This window comes from Mastomys coucha, unplaced genomic scaffold (assembly GCF_008632895.1).
Source record: "Mastomys coucha isolate ucsf_1 unplaced genomic scaffold, UCSF_Mcou_1 pScaffold21, whole genome shotgun sequence".
Classification (NCBI taxonomy): domain Eukaryota; kingdom Metazoa; phylum Chordata; class Mammalia; order Rodentia; family Muridae; genus Mastomys; species Mastomys coucha.
In genome coordinates this window covers 111,638,066-111,655,764 of record NW_022196904.1, presented here as the reverse complement: position 1 = coordinate 111,655,764, position 17,699 = coordinate 111,638,066, and the positions used below count along the sequence as shown (strand labels likewise).

General features: G+C 43.6%; 1 protein-coding gene across 2 annotated transcripts in view; it reads right to left on the bottom strand.

The window, feature by feature from the left end:
- The window catches only part of Prkcb (protein kinase C beta), a 339,260-nt gene that overhangs the window by 32,426 nt on the left and 289,135 nt on the right, over positions 1–17,699 (bottom strand). For both annotated transcript variants that reach the window (XM_031388182.1, XM_031388181.1), the window contains exons 13-16: positions 13,017–13,155; positions 8,641–8,721; positions 8,250–8,357; positions 2,050–2,190 (exon numbers count right to left, since the gene is read on the bottom strand). In XM_031388182.1, coding sequence (XP_031244042.1) covers positions 2,050–2,190; positions 8,250–8,357; positions 8,641–8,721; positions 13,017–13,155 — 469 coding nt within the window. The remainder of the gene's footprint in view (positions 1–2,049; positions 2,191–8,249; positions 8,358–8,640; positions 8,722–13,016; positions 13,156–17,699) is intronic.

Genomic DNA, 17,699 nt, shown 5'->3' with positions numbered 1-17,699 from the left:
ATAAAGAAAATATCTAATAAAAAAAAGTAACTTTCTTTAAAAAAAAAAAGAAAGAAACGGTATTACTGCCGGGCAGTGGTGGTGCATGCCTTTAATCCCAGCACTTGAGAGGCAAAGGCAGGAGGATTTCTGAGTTCGAGGCCAGCCTGGTCTACAGAGTGAGTTCCAGGACAGCCAGTGCTACACAGAGAAATCCTGTCTCAAAACAACAACAAAAACAAACAAACAAACAAAAAAGAAACAGTACTACTAATTTACCCCTCAAAGACCCTAAACCCAAAATACTAACTACTCAGTGACATCACTGACCACCATAACCAACTATCCTTGAGAGTTTGTCATGAACCAAGCTCATCCCAAGTGCTTTCTGTATCATAGTAAGCCTCTGATGCAGAGACCATTACCTTGCTACACTACAGAGATAAAAAGGTCATTAGGTCAGAGAGAACTTGACTAGTCCAAGCTCACAGGCTCTAACATAGACAAGTGACAGAGTTTACTTGCTGATGGTCAGATGCTCTTAGGAATGCCATGCTCCGGCCTGCGTCTTTGTTTTAAGATGAATGATAATGACACTCAGAAGTGATGTCATAAGGGTGTGCTCTCAGAAGGGGTTTAATCCAGATGCCTAAACTCCAGATATAATCCCGCAAATTTCCAGAAGGATCTAGAGAAAGCGAGTCTCTGCTGGACTTTCTGGGAAGATTGATTTGGTATTAATCCAGAATGTTCAACAGCAGAACTGGCTGTTTCCATTGGAGCTGGCTTCCTAGCACTCAGATATAACCAGAACGAGGCTCAGCAAGGGTGCAGCAGAGATGGGGCAGTTCTACAGAGTTGTGAGAATCACCTGAGAGATTTTCTCAGACTACTGTCCTTTTCCCTAGACGTAGAAAGCTTCCAATGGAGTTGGACTATTCACGACATGGATTCCCCCTTCACCGCATGCCACAGCACTTGTGTGACTGTGGTCAAAGTCCCTGAACCTCTCTGAGTCTCCCCTTTCTTCTCCCACATGCCAGAATAATAGCTCCCACCTTGTAGGCTATTGTGAGGGTTTAATTAGATGCTGTAAATGAAATGCTCAACATGGCACCTCACACATAATAAATGCTCACGAAATTAACAATTATTGAACTAAAATAACTATCATCATCACTTTTCTTGTCAGAACACTGAGACCCTCACGACTTCAAGTTTCAATGGCAATGTTTATGTTCCCTTTACAGCCTCAGTCAGTAGTTTCACAACACATGATAAAACCACCAGGTCTGCACTGTACTTAACATCAACAAAGAAACATCCACCTCATAAAATCACCATTCTAATTCATCCAGGTACAAACTCCCCCTCCTCCCCCTTGCAAGAAGCTGGCAAGGACCCTGCTGGGTCTTTGGGCTGCAAAATTTTCCCAGCAACTCTAGGAGAATGGGAAGTATTTATTCTGACATCACAACTGTATGACAACCTAGTGTACACCCCAACCTCATGGAGGTCTGTGGGTCTGTTTCTTTCTCCTTCACCTGGGGAAAGGGCTGGCTGGTGAACCATTTTCAGTGGCGGACTCAGAGGTAGTACTGTAGGTTTCGGAATTCAATTTAAATACCATTGAGATAAACAACATGACCTTTTCAATGTCAGTCTGAAGAGAAAATGACACAGTTGCACTGAGGAAGGAAGGAGGGCAAAATTAGATTCTTCATCACAATTCAGAAGTAAGTCTGGACTCCGCTCATCCAAGAACCAAGCCCCCCCCCCCGACCCCCCAAGGTGGCAGCTCAGACAATTACAGTAATTGAATCAAAGCAACAATAACAACAACAACAAAAGCTTCATATCAATTGTCTCCCTTATGTACAGAGGCCTGGCTTTGCAATCATTGCCATATTGGTATCCAGGGACTTGGTGCACACAGGAAGAGAGGTGCCTACAGGCATATTCAAGTCGATGCATTGATATCCACACCTCGAAGAGCATTCAGAGAATGCACACACCAAAGAAAGAGCATGTGTGTCCAAGGACTGGCCAGCCATGGAGAGGTATACTTACAGCTTTTGGTTTATAAGGTGGCTGAATCTCCTTGCGTTCGAGTTTCTCCCAGTCGATATACCGAAAAAATGCATGCTCCTTAATGTCTCGTTCCCCTTCAGGCCCACAGCCCAGGCGCTTGCCTGGGTGTTTGGTCATTAGCTAAAAAGGAAAGAAAAACATTGAACAGATTGCAGACCAGGAAATGAGAGCTGCTGAGATATTATTATTTCAACGACTTTGGAAAGTCAGTGCAGACTATCAACGGGTCTTACTGTCTGAGTTTCCTCCCAGGGTCTGTTTCTTAGCCAGGCCTCTGTAGGATCGAAGACCACCCCACTCCAGGGCAAAGTCCCTCAGGGAGAATCAACCTAAACCTTAAATATGGCCTTGAACGTCACATTAAAAATGTCACAGGCTGTCAACTGGGATCAAGAATGAGCTCTATGTGATTACTGGTGCCCCTAACGAGGTCAGTTTCTACATGTTCAAACCCCTTTCTCCTGTCGTAAGAAACACTGACATTTGACTGACTCGAAGGGGATGTTCACTCAGGTGCCATTTGCATTTCTCAGGCAGAGCACTTGTGAAAATTAAAAAAAGAAAAAGAAAAATATTAGTCAAATGGACCCAGGTTTCAAGTAATTACTTTCAGAAAGCTCATTAAATAGTCCAAAGCTAGCCCAGCTTATTCCCTGTATCACAAGTTCCCTCGGCTCCACTGAGGTTTCTCTTGTGTTCTGTTTAAATTACTTAATTATCAAAACTCTCCATCTTTGGGTCTGTGAGCCAGTGCTAAAAAACAAGATGAATAGATACGCTCTGAGATGAAACCACTAAATAGGCTTGCTCTTAGAAATGAAACCAAAGTAGCACACAAGAGTCTCTGATCGCAAGATGCTAGCAAATGAACAGAGAGGAAATATGGAGGAGTTGGTGATTCAGAAAGAAAAGGAAGAGGGCAGAGAAACAGGAAAGAACGAACTGTGGCGCTGACTCGACACCCCCAGTTTTGCCTAGGACTGGCTAACAATGGGTAAAGGTAGAACCCAGCCATTCAGAACTTTACGAACCCTGATTACAGGATGCCCCATGGTCCCCATCACAGGCATACAGTCTCTGTGTGTGCCCTATCTTCCAAGGAGCAAAAGTCCCCCAAACTCAGTGTTCTCAACTCCTTTTTTCCTTAGAGGCATGGCACTACTCGACCGTCACAGTAACCCAATGAGGGGAGTCTATTTCTTTTCCCTCTTGAAATGGTGAAGCAAATGATACTCAGAGAACTCAGACAAACACAAGGACTTCTAATTACAGGTGGGATCCAGTCCCACTTAGCCTAGCTCCAAAATTGGGGTTTTTAAGAGCAACAGGAGCCAGGTGTTATGGTGTATGCTTGTAATTCTAGCTGAGACAGGAGGATTGCTATTAGAAGAGGCCAAGGCCAGCTTGGGCTCAATAAGGAGATCCTGTATCAAACTGGCAGAAAGAGAGAGAGAGAGAAAGAGAGAGAGAGAGAGAGAGAGAGAGAGAGAGAGAGAGAGAGAGAGAGAGATCTGTGTCAGGTCCAAAAGAAACTGAACCTGACATAAAATGGCTGACTGTGATGCCTCTTAGCATACAAAGCACATGCTGGCCTCCAGGCTCCCTTAGTATCTGCGATTCTCACCTTGCCATTCTTCTCCAGCTCATGCGTTTTTCTCCCCCAGCTTCTGATTCCTATGTAACTCTACCATTTCGGCCATGGGCTCTTCTGGCCCCTTTCTCTTGGTCACCTTTGTCTGCACACCTTTCTCTTCCTCCCTCCCCTTCTCTCTCCTTTCATGGCCCAGTTCAGGCTGCTGGTCATGTTCCACCTACTACTTTCTTTCCTTGCTCAGGACTCTTCAGGATGCCTCTGGCTGTAGTCTCCCTCATATCTACAATAAAAACTTCTCCTCAGTCATACCTTGGAACAGTCCTGTCTCCACTTTATATATACTCTGCATGTGGTTTCCCAGAGATATCCGTGGTCTCTCTCTTGGTCAGGAAAAGTCAATGGAGGGCAAGGAAATTAGGTCAAGCCTTGACATTTGTGTGTCTGGGACAGTGATTTTCCATCTTCCTAATGTTACAACTCTTTAATACAGTTCCTCATGTTGTGGTGACCTCCCAACCATACAGTTATTTTTATTGCTTCTTTCTAACTGTAATTTTACTACTGTAATGAACTGTAATGTAAATATCTGTGGTTTTCAATGGCTATTAGGTGACTCCTATGAAAGGGTGGTTCAACCCCCAAAGGGGTCATGACCCTCAGGTTGAGAACTGCTGGTCTAGGCGGTCTCTATTAATTCTGATAACAATAACACCAACACCAATGACGTTTCTGTGGACTGAGAGCACTGTGTGTCTGGTCTCTGTGCTAAAGGCAACCCAGCCATCATTTATATCTCTTGAATCTTACAGCAACACTCTGAGGCTGCAGCAACTATTTTCTCTATAAGCAGACTTGTCCAGAGAGTAAAGTTATCCGCCTAAGGTTACATAACTTAGGAGAAGAGCTCTGTGTATGTGTGTGTGTGTGTGTGTGTGTGTGTGTGTGTGTGTGTGTGTGTATGTATGTGTGAGTGTATGTGTGTGTGTATGTGTGTGTGAGTGTGTGAGTGTATGTGTGCGTGTGTATGTGTGTGTGAGTGTGTATATGTGTGTGAATGTGAATGTATGTGTGTGTATGTGTGTATGTGTGTATATGTGTGAGTGTATGTGTGTGTGAGTGTGTGTATGTGTGAGTGTATGTGCACGTGTGTATGTGTGTGTGAGTGTGTGTGTGAGCGTGTGTGAGTGTATGCGTATATATGTGTATGTGTGTGTGAGTGTGTGTGTATGTGTGAGTGTATGTGTGCGTGTGTATGTGTGTGTATATGTGTGAGTGTGTGAGTGTATGTGTGCATGTGTATGTGTGTGTGAGTGTGTGTGTGAGTGTGTGAGTGTGTGTGAGTGTATGTGTATATATATGTGTGTATGTGTGTGTGAGTGTGTGTGTATGTGTGTGAGAGTGTGAATGTATGTGTGTGTATGTGTGTATGTGTATGTATATGTGTGAGTGTATGTGTGTGTGAGTGTGTGTATGAATGTGTGTGTGTGTCAAGCCCAGACCTCTGTCTTCCTCAATTACTCTTTGCCTTGTTTGTTGAGACAGAGTCTCTCATTTTTACCCAGAACTTCCCCCAATTTAGCTAGCTAGTCAGTGAGCCCCAGAAATCCTGTGGTCTCGACCTCCTCATTTCTGAGATAGGATGTGTACCCTGACAGCTGGCTTTTTTAAATGTGAGTCCTGGAGACTGAACTCTGGCCTTCACATGCAACAAGCGCTTTGCCAATGGAGCCTCCTCCCCAGTCCCAGGGTCAGGTTTTGAATAGCTCAGCTTTCTCAGCCCTCTGTAATTCAGTCTCTCTTTATTTTTACTCTAACTTGCTAGTCTAGGCTTCTGTCTGCTTTCAGCACCCTGGCCATGGAAACCAGGGCAAGTTTTTGCTCTGGTTTTCATGGTAGAGAATAGGTTTTTTTTTTTTTTTTTAATGAGCTAGACATATGAAGAAGATGGTATATGTGGGAAAGAAGGCTGTTTTCAGATTCCTTGTAGGCAGGGAGATGGCAAGCAAAGAAGTTCCACTGTAAGCATACAGAGCAGTAAGGAGTCTGCCGGGTTCCCACACTCCACTCTCTGTGCCTGAAGCCATGTAGACAGCTGGATGTAATCACTGTTCCCATTTCGGATCACCTCCCAGACGCATCTCCAGGGGCCCTCTGTTCAGGAGGAAGCATTTGGCTCGAAGCTTAAGCTTCACCCCTACTTTGAAGGAGTATCAGCCTTAGAGAGAGAGCCCACACTGCACTGAGCCCACTCAGCTCAGGACAGTGCCCAGCACAAGCAGCGAAGAGAGTCACTCCTGCTCATTGTGAAGGTTATGGATCCTGAATTGATAGAAAACAACTCCACCAGGCAAAGTGCTAATTGGAGCTGAAGCTGAAGGTAGCTGACCTGGAAACATTTCTCTCCTCCATGACCCACTTAGAACCCCTACCCCGAGCTGTCCAGGCAGGGATGGGTCAGGAAGGGAAAGTCCATGAACATGCACCGAACACCTACTATGCGCTAGCCACACAAGAGTCCCCTTCTACTGCCTCACTTAATGTCTGGGAAATGACTCATTAAGTACTTTTATTCTGTTTTTGGAGATAAAGAAGCAAAAGGCCAAAGATACAAGGAAATAGCTCAAATGCACACACCTAAGGAACAAGAGGGTGTGATGAGGATTTGCAGGGGGCTTTTTGATCTCCTAAATCCTTCCTTCTCCAAATTCTCCTGTCGCAGAAAGACACAGGCTCAAATGCCAAGAGGAGCCTGGCACCAAACAGAGCAGTGACAGCGTTACTCACATTGGAGAAGGCCTTAGGGTTTGGGAGCAGAAATCCAGGCTCTGGTCTAAGTGACTTATAGGTATTAACTGGTTTAATCATCAAAGGACCCTATGTGCAGTGCTGTTACTGGCCTCAATCCGTAAATCAGGTCAAATAACTTCCTCGTGATCATAGTGGCTCATATCCTTGGACTTGGATGGGAACTCAGACAGAATCTGGCCCCCACCTCCACTTTTTAAAAATTTTTTATTTTTACAAACTGGAGAGTGCGCATCCCATCTAAAGGGGGTGATGATTTCTAGTCTTGCTGACTGATGCTTTGTAGGAACGAGGAGTAGACTACGTGGCAGCTGGAAAGCTGAGAATTTATGGGAAAATATCTAGATCTTCAGATGTTGGGAATCATTAAACAAATTAAAGACCACGACTGACTTCCTCCCGCGCCTCTCTTAACAAGATGCCTCCAGGAGCCTCGACAGCCTCTGTCTGCATCATCTTTTATCTATATGCTGTGCCAGTGTTCCTGATGAACCTTTGAGTCTCCTCTGGGCTCCTTGTTTTTATTCTCTCCCTGCCTCACACCCTCTATGAAAAATGTTTGTAACCAATTTAACCTGAAGATGTTAGGGACTGAAGCTAATTCACACGTGGCTTCCCCAGAGATGTCTGCCTCCTCGCCCATGTAGCTCAAACACAATGCTCAGGTGATTCAGTAGGTGAGAGTTCAGTCAGTCTTACGAGGTATTTTCAAGCTGTGAGTCTGGCCCAGCTCATATCACCAGGGCCAAAACTCAGACTGAGCCTCCTGTTGCTGATATCCTTAACCAGAGCCACATAGACCGCATTGGACTGGAGTCAGGAAGAGCAGGGCTGGGTAAGGCATGGGAGATATACAAGCATCCTAGAGATCTATGACGACCACCCTGGTATATGTAGACAAACGGTAGGAGCTTCATGCTCAGGCACAGCCCAGGGTCTAACCTTTAGAACATTCCCTCTTGGCCGGTGGGAAAGCCTTTATAAAACCTCTATCTTTGTACGCTGTTCCCTCAGTCTCAGGGTGAAGCTTTCACACTTCAATTGTGGATGAGAAACTGCCTCCTTTGGACACTGTGTTTAACAGCAGTGCATTTTGAGCTATGTGGGGAATTTTTCAGAACACGGGTATGCAGACCTAATCCTGGGACAGGGTCTAGGTCTGCATAGTCTAAGAAGTCGATTGGATTCAACATGAAAGGTAACACAAATAAACCTTACCTGCAAACTCCTGCCTGTCTTTCTTCACAGAAATTATTGCCATTGTAGGTGTGTACCTGTACCCTTTGAACTGTGCACATGTGTGTACACAGCTATGTGCACACCTGGGTCCTACAAGCTGAGGGAGATCAATGCAAGTCCGGAGACACTGCATTTAATTCAGCTTATCCAGGTGGTCACCTAGAATCAATACTAAAATTTTCTTACAACAAAAGTCATAAGAATTTAATGTTAACTAAAGACATCCACAGCAGAGTAGGACAAGGTAGGCCACCCTAGGCCCTCTTTCCCATGGTTCCAGCTCTTGAGCAACGGCTCTGGGTTTCCTTGTGTAAGGCTTGGGGCTGCTGCCCAGCTAAAAACAAGACTCCAGTACATGGTTGTGTCTACATTTGCACCTTGGTGGTGCAAATGAGAAGGGAACTCTTGTTTCCAGGAGAGAACAGCTTCATAACAGGGCTCTGGTGTTGGAAGCAGAGCGAGAGGTGAGAGTAATCCTCTCCTTCCAACTAGCTGGGTACCCTTGCACGGTAGTCGTGGCCTTGAGGGAGGAACAACTTACCCCTTTGCAGATTGCCACAGCTTCCTTGGACATGGACTTGGGATACGCCACATTGTGCTCCATGATTGACTGGAAGAGCTCATCCTCATCCTCCCCTTCAAAGGGTGCCTGTGGAGCAGAGAGCAGGGTGGGAGAAGAGACCCTGCCTGGCCCTCCTGCCAGCTTTCTCTGTCCAGCAGGACTTCCTTCTCCCCATCCCCAATCCCAAGATGAGGTTACCCTCTGAGATCTTCACGAGAAAAGATGATCAACAAATTTAAGCAACCCCAAGGCCAGAAAAAGTCAGAAGTACTCAGATTCATAAGCTGTGACCAAGCTGTCACTTTCCCCAGAGACCATGTGGCTGGAGGTGGAGGGTCATTTTCTTACAGATCACTTAAAATTCAATTACCTGGCCAGCCAACATTTCATACAGCAGGACTCCAAATGCCCACCAGTCCACAGACTTCCCGTAGGGCTGATAAGCAATGATCTGGAAAACAGAGGACATCCCATCAGAGTGGCAGACAGCCCCTGTGGCTGGAGACTGAGTTCCCACTTATTTAATAGGAAGAGTGGACTAGCACTTGGGTAGGGAGTCTCAGGTATGGCCCTGGCCTTCGGTGCAAGATTACAATGGCTGCTACCATCCCAGATTCGAGCAGGGTCTCAGAGAGTGGACAAAGAGGGTAGGGTGCACCTGCTCTGTCTCCTTGAATTTGATGCTTCACAAAGGCACCTGCAGCTGGGCAAACATCTGTGTGCCACCGTGCCTTTTTAAGCACCGGGTGTGGTGTGATGTTTCAAAGTTCTGTGTACAGCATTTTAAAGAGGAGGAGTGGTTATTTTTGTTTTTTACTATAGAGTAAAAACATTTACACAATAATGTGGATATACTTAACACTACTGATCCACATACTTAAAGATGGTAAAATTTACAACATGTGGGCTTTTTGTTTTGTTTTTCATCTGTTTGTGGAGCTAGCGATTCAACTCAGGGCCTCATGCTTGCTGGGCGACTTCATCTCTGTCTGACCTACACCCACAGTTAAGCGTGGTTCTTTTGAACCATGATTAAAAATACAACACCCTAAAAGTATTTTTGATTCTTTTACATCTGTTTTTATTTGGATAGTATACATGGTAAAAAAAATATCTGTGAAAACCATCTATAATTCTTTGTCAAGAGTAAAATCATGAAAAACACTGGTCTTTCTTCTGCTAGACTCTTTCCCACAACTGTATATTAAAGTGGTGCGTTCTCTACTTAAGCTCGGGCACTTCAGAGGTGGACCTCCACGGAGGGTGCTCTTTATTCTGCATTTCCATCAGATTTGTGTGCTGGCACATTGTTACTCTTCAAGATTTTATTTTTACTTTGAAGTATATGTGAACGTATGTGTGTGTGTGTGTGTATGTGTGTGTGTGTGTGTGTGTTGGGGAGGTATGCGCATGTGAGTGCAGTGACCCTGGAGAACATCAGATTCCTTTGGAGCTCAAGTTACAGGAAGTTGTGAGACACCTCACAAAGGTACTGGGAGCCAAACTCAGTACCTCTGGGAAAGCAGTAGGCACTTAATCGTAACCACTAAGCTACGACACCAGTCTGCACCATTGTTTTGCTTTATCTCTTCATAGGATTCCATTGAAAGCACTTGTATGTTCACAGGCACGCACACACACACACACACACAAACACACACACACACAAATATGTCTTACAATTCCCAATCGTCCAATGGTTTCCATAAATTAAATGAATGGAAGAAGGATTAAAGGATCGAGGGATGCTCATGGCTGCCAGGTTTTCATAGCTGTGTGGCTGTCTACCTCTTAGCATACAGAGTGAAGAGGCAGCTGTGTCAAAGGCAAGGTGCTGATGCAGCAAAGGTTGAGGGCTGAGGTTTATGGGCCTATGGTCTAATGTTGTAACCTAACTGCTCTTTGCAGTGTGACCCTGAGGAAAGCTACTTAACTTCTACAAAACAGACACACTATGCACACGCTGGGGTTTTATAGGTATGAGGTACTGAACACCTCTTATACCTCACCCTTCACATTGCCTTTTACTATAATGGTCTGTAATTCAGTTATTGTTTGTTTCTCTCAATAAAAGCATTGGCACAAATCTGGCTATAGAGCAAATGTCTGCTTCTTGAAGCCTGTCTCCCATCCCAGCTTCCTCCTCAAAGTCAGAAATGCATAGATGGTCCAAGGATGAAGGCATCCATCAGCTAAGAGTCACAAGTTCCAGAGCTCTACAGTACTACATGACTATGATAGTTAACAATGAAGTGCCTTCTTGAAAACCACTGTGACTGCCAGGAGCTGGAGCACACACCTGTAATCCTAGCATCTCAGACACTAAGACAGCAAGATTGCCGTGAGTTCAAAGCCAGCCTTGGCAACACAGCAAAACCATGCTTCAAAAAACAAACAAACAAAACAAAACAAAACAAAAACAAATCACTGAGGGACAGTGAGATGGCTTAATGGGTAAAGCATTTCTTTAATGAGACTGATGACTAATTTAATCCTAGAAGCCAGGAAAAGGTAGAAGGAGAGATCCAGCTCTGTAGAGTCATCCTCTGACGTCCACATGTGGGTGTGTTATGGCATATGCTTGCATACATACATACCCAATAGTAATATTTTTGTAACTACTGAGTGCAGATTTTAACAATAAAGGTTAAGCACATAAGATTGTACATACAAATCAATGCAATTCAACCCTTCCACATGCCCAAAACATTTTGTACTCTATAGGTATGCATTTTTAATTTGGGAATTTAAGATAGACAAATAATGAAACAAAAGAATAAATGAATAAGAAATGTACTCTGAACAGAAGTAACTGCAAGACACAGGCTGCGTGAGAAGCTTCTCAGTGAACGTGTCTTCACACCTTTAAGGCACTTGGTGTTTCATTTGCTTCTGACAACCCAAGAAGTTAAACCTTTTACCAAGGAAAATAGAGCCTGGGAGGTGAGAAAAGTTGCCAGAGGTGGTGCGGTTAGTTAACAACACAGCTGACCAAGGACAGTGCTGAGCTGAAGGAAAAGGCTCTCTGCTCAGGGCAGAGTGCTCCGTAGCCCCACAGCCAGCGGGAGCTGTTGAAGATCATGACCCAACAGGGATTTGGATTCAACAGCCAAAAAGGGTGACATCTGGGCATTCTAAAACATTTAAAGCTCTCTGTGACTTCTCTGAGTACAGCTAGATATGGGAACCAGGACTCATTGAACAAAGGACATACCCAGGAAGTGTGTCAGGGTATGTCAGACCCTACAGAGAAATTAGCCAAAGGATAAATGGCCAGAGTATGCCACACAGGGATACACAAATACACTTACTTACTCTGTGGGAGAATCAGTGACACACAGCTATCTACGACACACAGAGAGACGGGAGCATTCTTGCTCTCTGCAGTGTTTGAAATCCATGTGTCATCTCCCAGGCAGATTGTCTGCACCTTTTCTCGAGCATTTGCATACTCAGAGAAAACACACAGCGGCGTCCCGAGTGCTACTGCCACTGTCTATAAACAGTGCTTTGCATTTGTTATTCCTCATTTGCATTTGCCTTATTTTTATTATTTCATGTGTGGAGTGGTCTTGCTAGGGAGCTCAACCTGGCCTCGAACTCAGATTCCTCTGCCTCAGCCTCCTGAAGGCTTGGCTGGCAGGTGGGTGTGACCACGCCTCATTTGATTTTAGTTTTCCTTTTATCGACATGCCCATATTTTCATATACATTTAACTCACTCTCTTGAATCAGTGAATAGTGACGTTTTCTACTATAATTAAACCACAGCCTTCTCCTCTCCCCCCTATGGAGGGACATTGCTTCAAGTTAGTTCATGGAGACTTGCTCTGATCTTTCCAAGGTTATATGTGACTTCCTGACACAAATGTGGTATGTACTAGTGACTAATTCCTTTATTGATAGTCATAAATATTGATGTTCTCTCTTAGTTTTCATTATTAAGAAACGGTGCTGGGATGAAAGGAGGGCTTTGAATGTACTCCCTCCTCTGTGTGTGTGCTTTTACGTGTGTGTGCAACCTCTGCTTCTAGAAAGGAGTTGCTTTGGCACAGAACATGCAGGTTTTAAACATTATATTTAGTCTTACACCTCCATGGGAAACCTTCTAGACAATTCTTGTATAGCAAGTGACTGATGGCTAGCCAAGGAAAAGAGCAATCCTAGGACATCTCTCTCTCTCTCCAAGACTCTGTATCATGTACTTGCAAATTATTGTGTCATATCGTGTTGGGAAAAGCCAGTGAATGGGCACGTCCTTTGGGAGAAAGGGGGCTACTCTGATGAACATTCACACTTTCACCTATATCTTTATCATAGGAAGACAAATTTGGAGTCTCCAGGAATGCATCTCCAATGTGCAGTGCACCATCAATGTGTCTTGTCAGCCCAGAGGATCTGTTCCCCTTCTGTCTCTCACTCTCGCAACAAACATTTCAATGTCATAATTAGGAGACATCATATGGCCACGAGCCATAGCAGCTTGATGATGGATATGTTTTTACTGATGTGTGATGGATCGTTCCTTTGAGTTTTATTTAAAAAAATCCTCCCTACATCTTGACATATTTGGCCTTCTAGAAGTGCTAAGCTAATCTGCAAGTGAGAGCTCAGAGGGATGACACAGAAAGCAGGAACGAGGTTGGTCCAAGGATCTCAGGCACCACTCTCAACCCTTCCAAGCCCTCTCACGGCCCGCTATTGGGGAGCAGGAGAAACAGCACTACAGGTGGTTGTATGCACTCACCTCTGGGGCAATGTAGTCTGGAGTGCCACAGAATGTCTTGGTTGTCACCCCGTCCCAGATGTTCTCCTTACACATGCCAAAGTCAGCGATTTTGATGTGCCCCTCAGAATCCAGCATCACGTTGTCAAGTTTCAGGTCACTGTGGCAGACAAGGATTTGGAAGTTTAGTGTGGACACTGCTTATTTCAACTCACCCAACAGTCACTTGATATAGATACATCACACTCCTGTGCTCTGAGCTTCACGGACACAAAGGTAACACATCAAACTCACTTTTTCCTACAGTGGTTTACGATCTGGCAGGGAGATTATCACAAAAGGGCCCACAAACCTCTGTACTTTCTTTTTCTACAGAGTGAACTGTGCAATGTGTCTTACAAAGATATGAGGAGACATTATCTCAGAAAAGAGAGAATCCTTAGGAAGATACGAAAAGAGCACAGAACCATGGATGATTCTAGAATCCAAGAGAAGCCCACAAGTTAACCTTTATACCTGAGATCTCTTCTGCTATAAAAAGGTATTTTTCCATGAAAATATTACTTTTAAGGTGTCTCTGAAGACCATGGAGCTAACAAAAATTCAGATTCAAAGAATTCACTTAACTCCAATTATTTCTGGCTCTCCTACTTTGTGGGACAGTACTCAGGAGCTCCAACTGCTCCCTCAATCAACAGGGGTCCACTGCATGTCTGCTGTGTGTCAGACACTATTCCTGGAGCTGGAAACATTAACTATGAAGAAGATAAATAAGAATGCTTCTTTATAGTCCAGCTAAGTTCTAGTGTCGAGCAAAGATAAGTAATATTTCACCCTATGATCATGGCTATTTGAATTCTGCACAGCAATTTGGAGAGTAGAAAGATGACAGAGAGATAGTAAGGGTAAAAGAAGATGTCACTGTAGGATGGGTCTCTAAGATAGTGACATCTAGGCTTTAAAGAATTTGTCCTTTGCTCTCACCCTAATACTGGCCATCTGTGTGAATGAGGAGGACCTCATAGTCTGGAAAATCCCTGCCTGTCTTCAGCATGTAAGATTGTCCCTATATCCCATGGGGGTATCTTTCATACTTGCTTCTTCCTAAATATCTACTCCAATGTCAACACTTTGTGCACCAGTGGGTAAGGATGCTTGATATCTCAGACTGATCTGGTTCTATCAGACGATGTGGAAGTCCAGTTCTCTTGGAGGTACGGAACATACTTCCTAACTTGGAGCTCTATCCTGCATTCAGATCAGGTTCCGAATGTCTGGTACAACTCTCTTTCCTGATCTTTAGGCCATGTTATAGGGATGGTATGAACCTGAATTCTGGTCCCAGGAGTGGCTTTACAGGGCTGTACTTGCCATTAGACATTGTACTCACAGTGACTGGTTCAATAACAGGCAATGGAGAACCATCAAAATCTTGATACCCTATTGGTTATCCCCAGCAAGGAGGCAAGCTCTTGAATATTGGGCTGATTCAGGAGCAATAATATAAGTCTAAAAGCTCCAGAGGTCCATTGATGAAGGGTAGAAAGCTAATAAAGATCAGAGGCTACAAGGAATGTGATAAATGAACTTTCAGATGTGTCTGCAGACTTCTCAATGGCAGCCAAGTTAAGTAAAGCTGAACTGAGTGGTTGTAGTCATTGTCAGATGAATAGATGTCATGACAACCTATCCAGACACCTCCTATCTGTCTGTAAGGTCCCTTGATCCAAGAGGAGATCCATACACTTGCATCCACTGCAGACAGCAACCTTCCCCATCCTAAGTATCTTCGGCACCATCCATAGGGCCAATCTTAGACAGCACTCATGCGTGTCTTCAAGGCACTATGTCCAAATGCCAGGCTAGAAACCAGGAGTGTGTACTATGCAGCAACTACATACGAGATGTATGTATGAATTCATTATACATGACACCTCTCAACTTGACTGTATGGCCAGAAACAGGCAGCTGGGTCACTAGTCTCTCTTCTAGATGAAGGCTATCACAGCCAGTTTTTATGTGTGGGTACTGGAGATCCAAACTCAGGTCTTCATGCTTGCATTTTACCCACTGAGCTATCTCCTCAGCCTTGGGTTGCTTTGGTTGCTGTTTTTCCCTGTAAAACACTCTCATTCTATGTCAAAGGAGGGCTGAAACATTTATCTTGTAGAACTCTAATAAGGAAAGTTAGCACAGACCTCAGAGTCAATGACCAATAAACCAGATACTCAGTTTAACCAAAAGGATCTTTCAGTCATCTCTGAACCCCATTCATGTGTAGCATGTTCCTCAGAAAAGGAAAAATCAAAAACGTTGTCATTTTAGATCCTTAAGAACTGCACAGCTCAGACTTCTAAGTTATGTACACTTGATTGAATTAGCACAATCTCTAACTAGGCTCTAACTACCTGTCCACAGACAGGTAGTTCCTCAAAGACAAGAAAACTTGTCTTTGAAACAGATGAAAACCATCAAAGAAAACCACAACCAATAAAAAGAGAAGACTTGTGGAGCCCAGTCCCAATGGATACATCTACAATACAATTCCCACACCTAAGGTTCAGGAAACATTGTGGAAGAGTGGGTGGAAAGATTGTAAGAGTCAGAGAATCATGGTGTTTGCTGTGAGATTCTTTTAGTAATGTCTGAAGCTACATCCATACAGTCTTATCAATGTGACCGCACAAATGTGATCTGAACAAAGACAATAATAGATGTGCTAATACGGATGGGGGAAAGATCATACACAGAGAACTAGAGGCTGCTAAGGAATACTGTGCATGAGAGAAATAGTCTTTTCCAGGGACGAGCACACCAATTGATTGGTTATCCAATAACAAGTGGACAGCTCTGAAAGCATAAATACAAGTAACATTATATAGATGATCAAGTAATACATATGTATTTAGAAATGTGTGTGTGCTCAGATGTGTATGCCATGTATACACATATATGTGTGCAATAACAATCCATAAAAAAGGAGCTGTGATTTTAAAAGAGAGAAAGGAGGGGTATATGGGATGGTTTGGAGGAAAGAGAAGGAAGGGAGAAACTATGTAATTATAATCTCAAAAAATAAAGAAGAACCATGCTATCAAGCAGAAATCTAAATGAAGGAGGCAGAGATTTGTGACACTTGAAAAGATTTTCCACTGTAGAGGAAGTTTCTATGAAATCATAAAATTATACATCTTTTGTCATGTATTTTTACAATTTTCACTTGATTATCAATTTCTAGAACTCTATTTCAACTGAGTTTCTTGATAGTAGGCAAGGAAAAACAACTTTAATGATTTTAATATGAAAGGGAATTTATGGAAAAATAATGAGGAGTTCACAAAATCTCTTAGGAAGCTGGAGAACATAATAGGGAGGCTCCACAAGGCCAGAACCATACTCATCAAAATGCAGAGTGGGCAATATTGAAGCTACCACTGACATCACCATGAGATGCAAACATTGCCTCTTCTTCCATGAGGTCCTGATGCTGGACTCTACAAGTACTGCCAACACCTACCGTAAACCAGCTGCAGCCGGTGATAATGGCCACTCTCAGCTACCATCTTAGTTCCTTGGTCACCAGTTTTCTTGATTCCAACAGTATTGGGTGAATACAACTGAATGTCTAAGCCTGGGTCATGGACTTGGCCTTGCTCATAGAAACTATGCATGGAAGTGATCACTTCATATTTCTGTATTTTTGAGATAGACTCTCACTCTGTAGCCCAGGTTAGCCTTGGACTTATGATTCTCCTGCTTCATGTTCCCATGTTCTAGGGTGATAGGTATATGTAATTACAGCTGGGTTTCTAGCCTTTATGTTAAGAAGTAGACTTCGTTAAAAAAAAAAACAAAACCTATTATTAAAAATGGAGAATAGGGGCTGGAGAGATGGCTCAGTGGTTAAGGGCACTGACTGCTCTTGCAAAGGACCTGAGTTCAAATCCCAGCAACCACATGGTGGCTTACAGCCATCCATAATGAAGCCTCACGCCCTCTTCTGGTGTGTCTGGAGACAGCTACAGTGTACTTACATATAATAAATAAATAAATAATATTTTAAAAAATGGAGAATAAAGAGAGGAATCTAGAAGAGAGGAAAGGAGAGAGAGGAGAAAGAGATGAGATGAGATAGATAGATAGATAGATAGATAGATAGATAGATAGATAGATAGATAGATAGATCATTTTAGAGAAGGGATTGTCTTAGCACCAGAACTGCTTGTTCATCATTCCAAATCTCAATCCATATCCCACTAGGCTGATAATGAGCCCCAAATCCCTGCTGGGTTTTCTTCTAACACATGTGCAGTTCACACTTAATCTTCTTAGGAGCCTGGTGGGTTCTATTCGTTGAGAGCCACATCCTGAGAAGGAGTTAGAACCTACTGTTGAGACAGTGAAAGTCTTGTTGCATGAAGACTGGGTTCATAGTCTTTGGTTGGTTTCTTCCTGCAGTTTGTCCCATATCCTTCAGCTCCACAGCAAGGGGTTCAGGACACCCAAGTATCACTAACGGCAGGCTAGAATTTCCATTGTTTCTACAGTAGAGAGGTGAGCATCTGTACACAGCACCAGCAACCCCATCTTATCCTTTCTGCACACTACCACACTCCAATAAACTCTATTCTCCATAGTTCACTTCTCCAGCTCTTGCTCTACAGTTTTTGTCTCTGTTTTCTCCACTTGGAACAGTATTCAGCA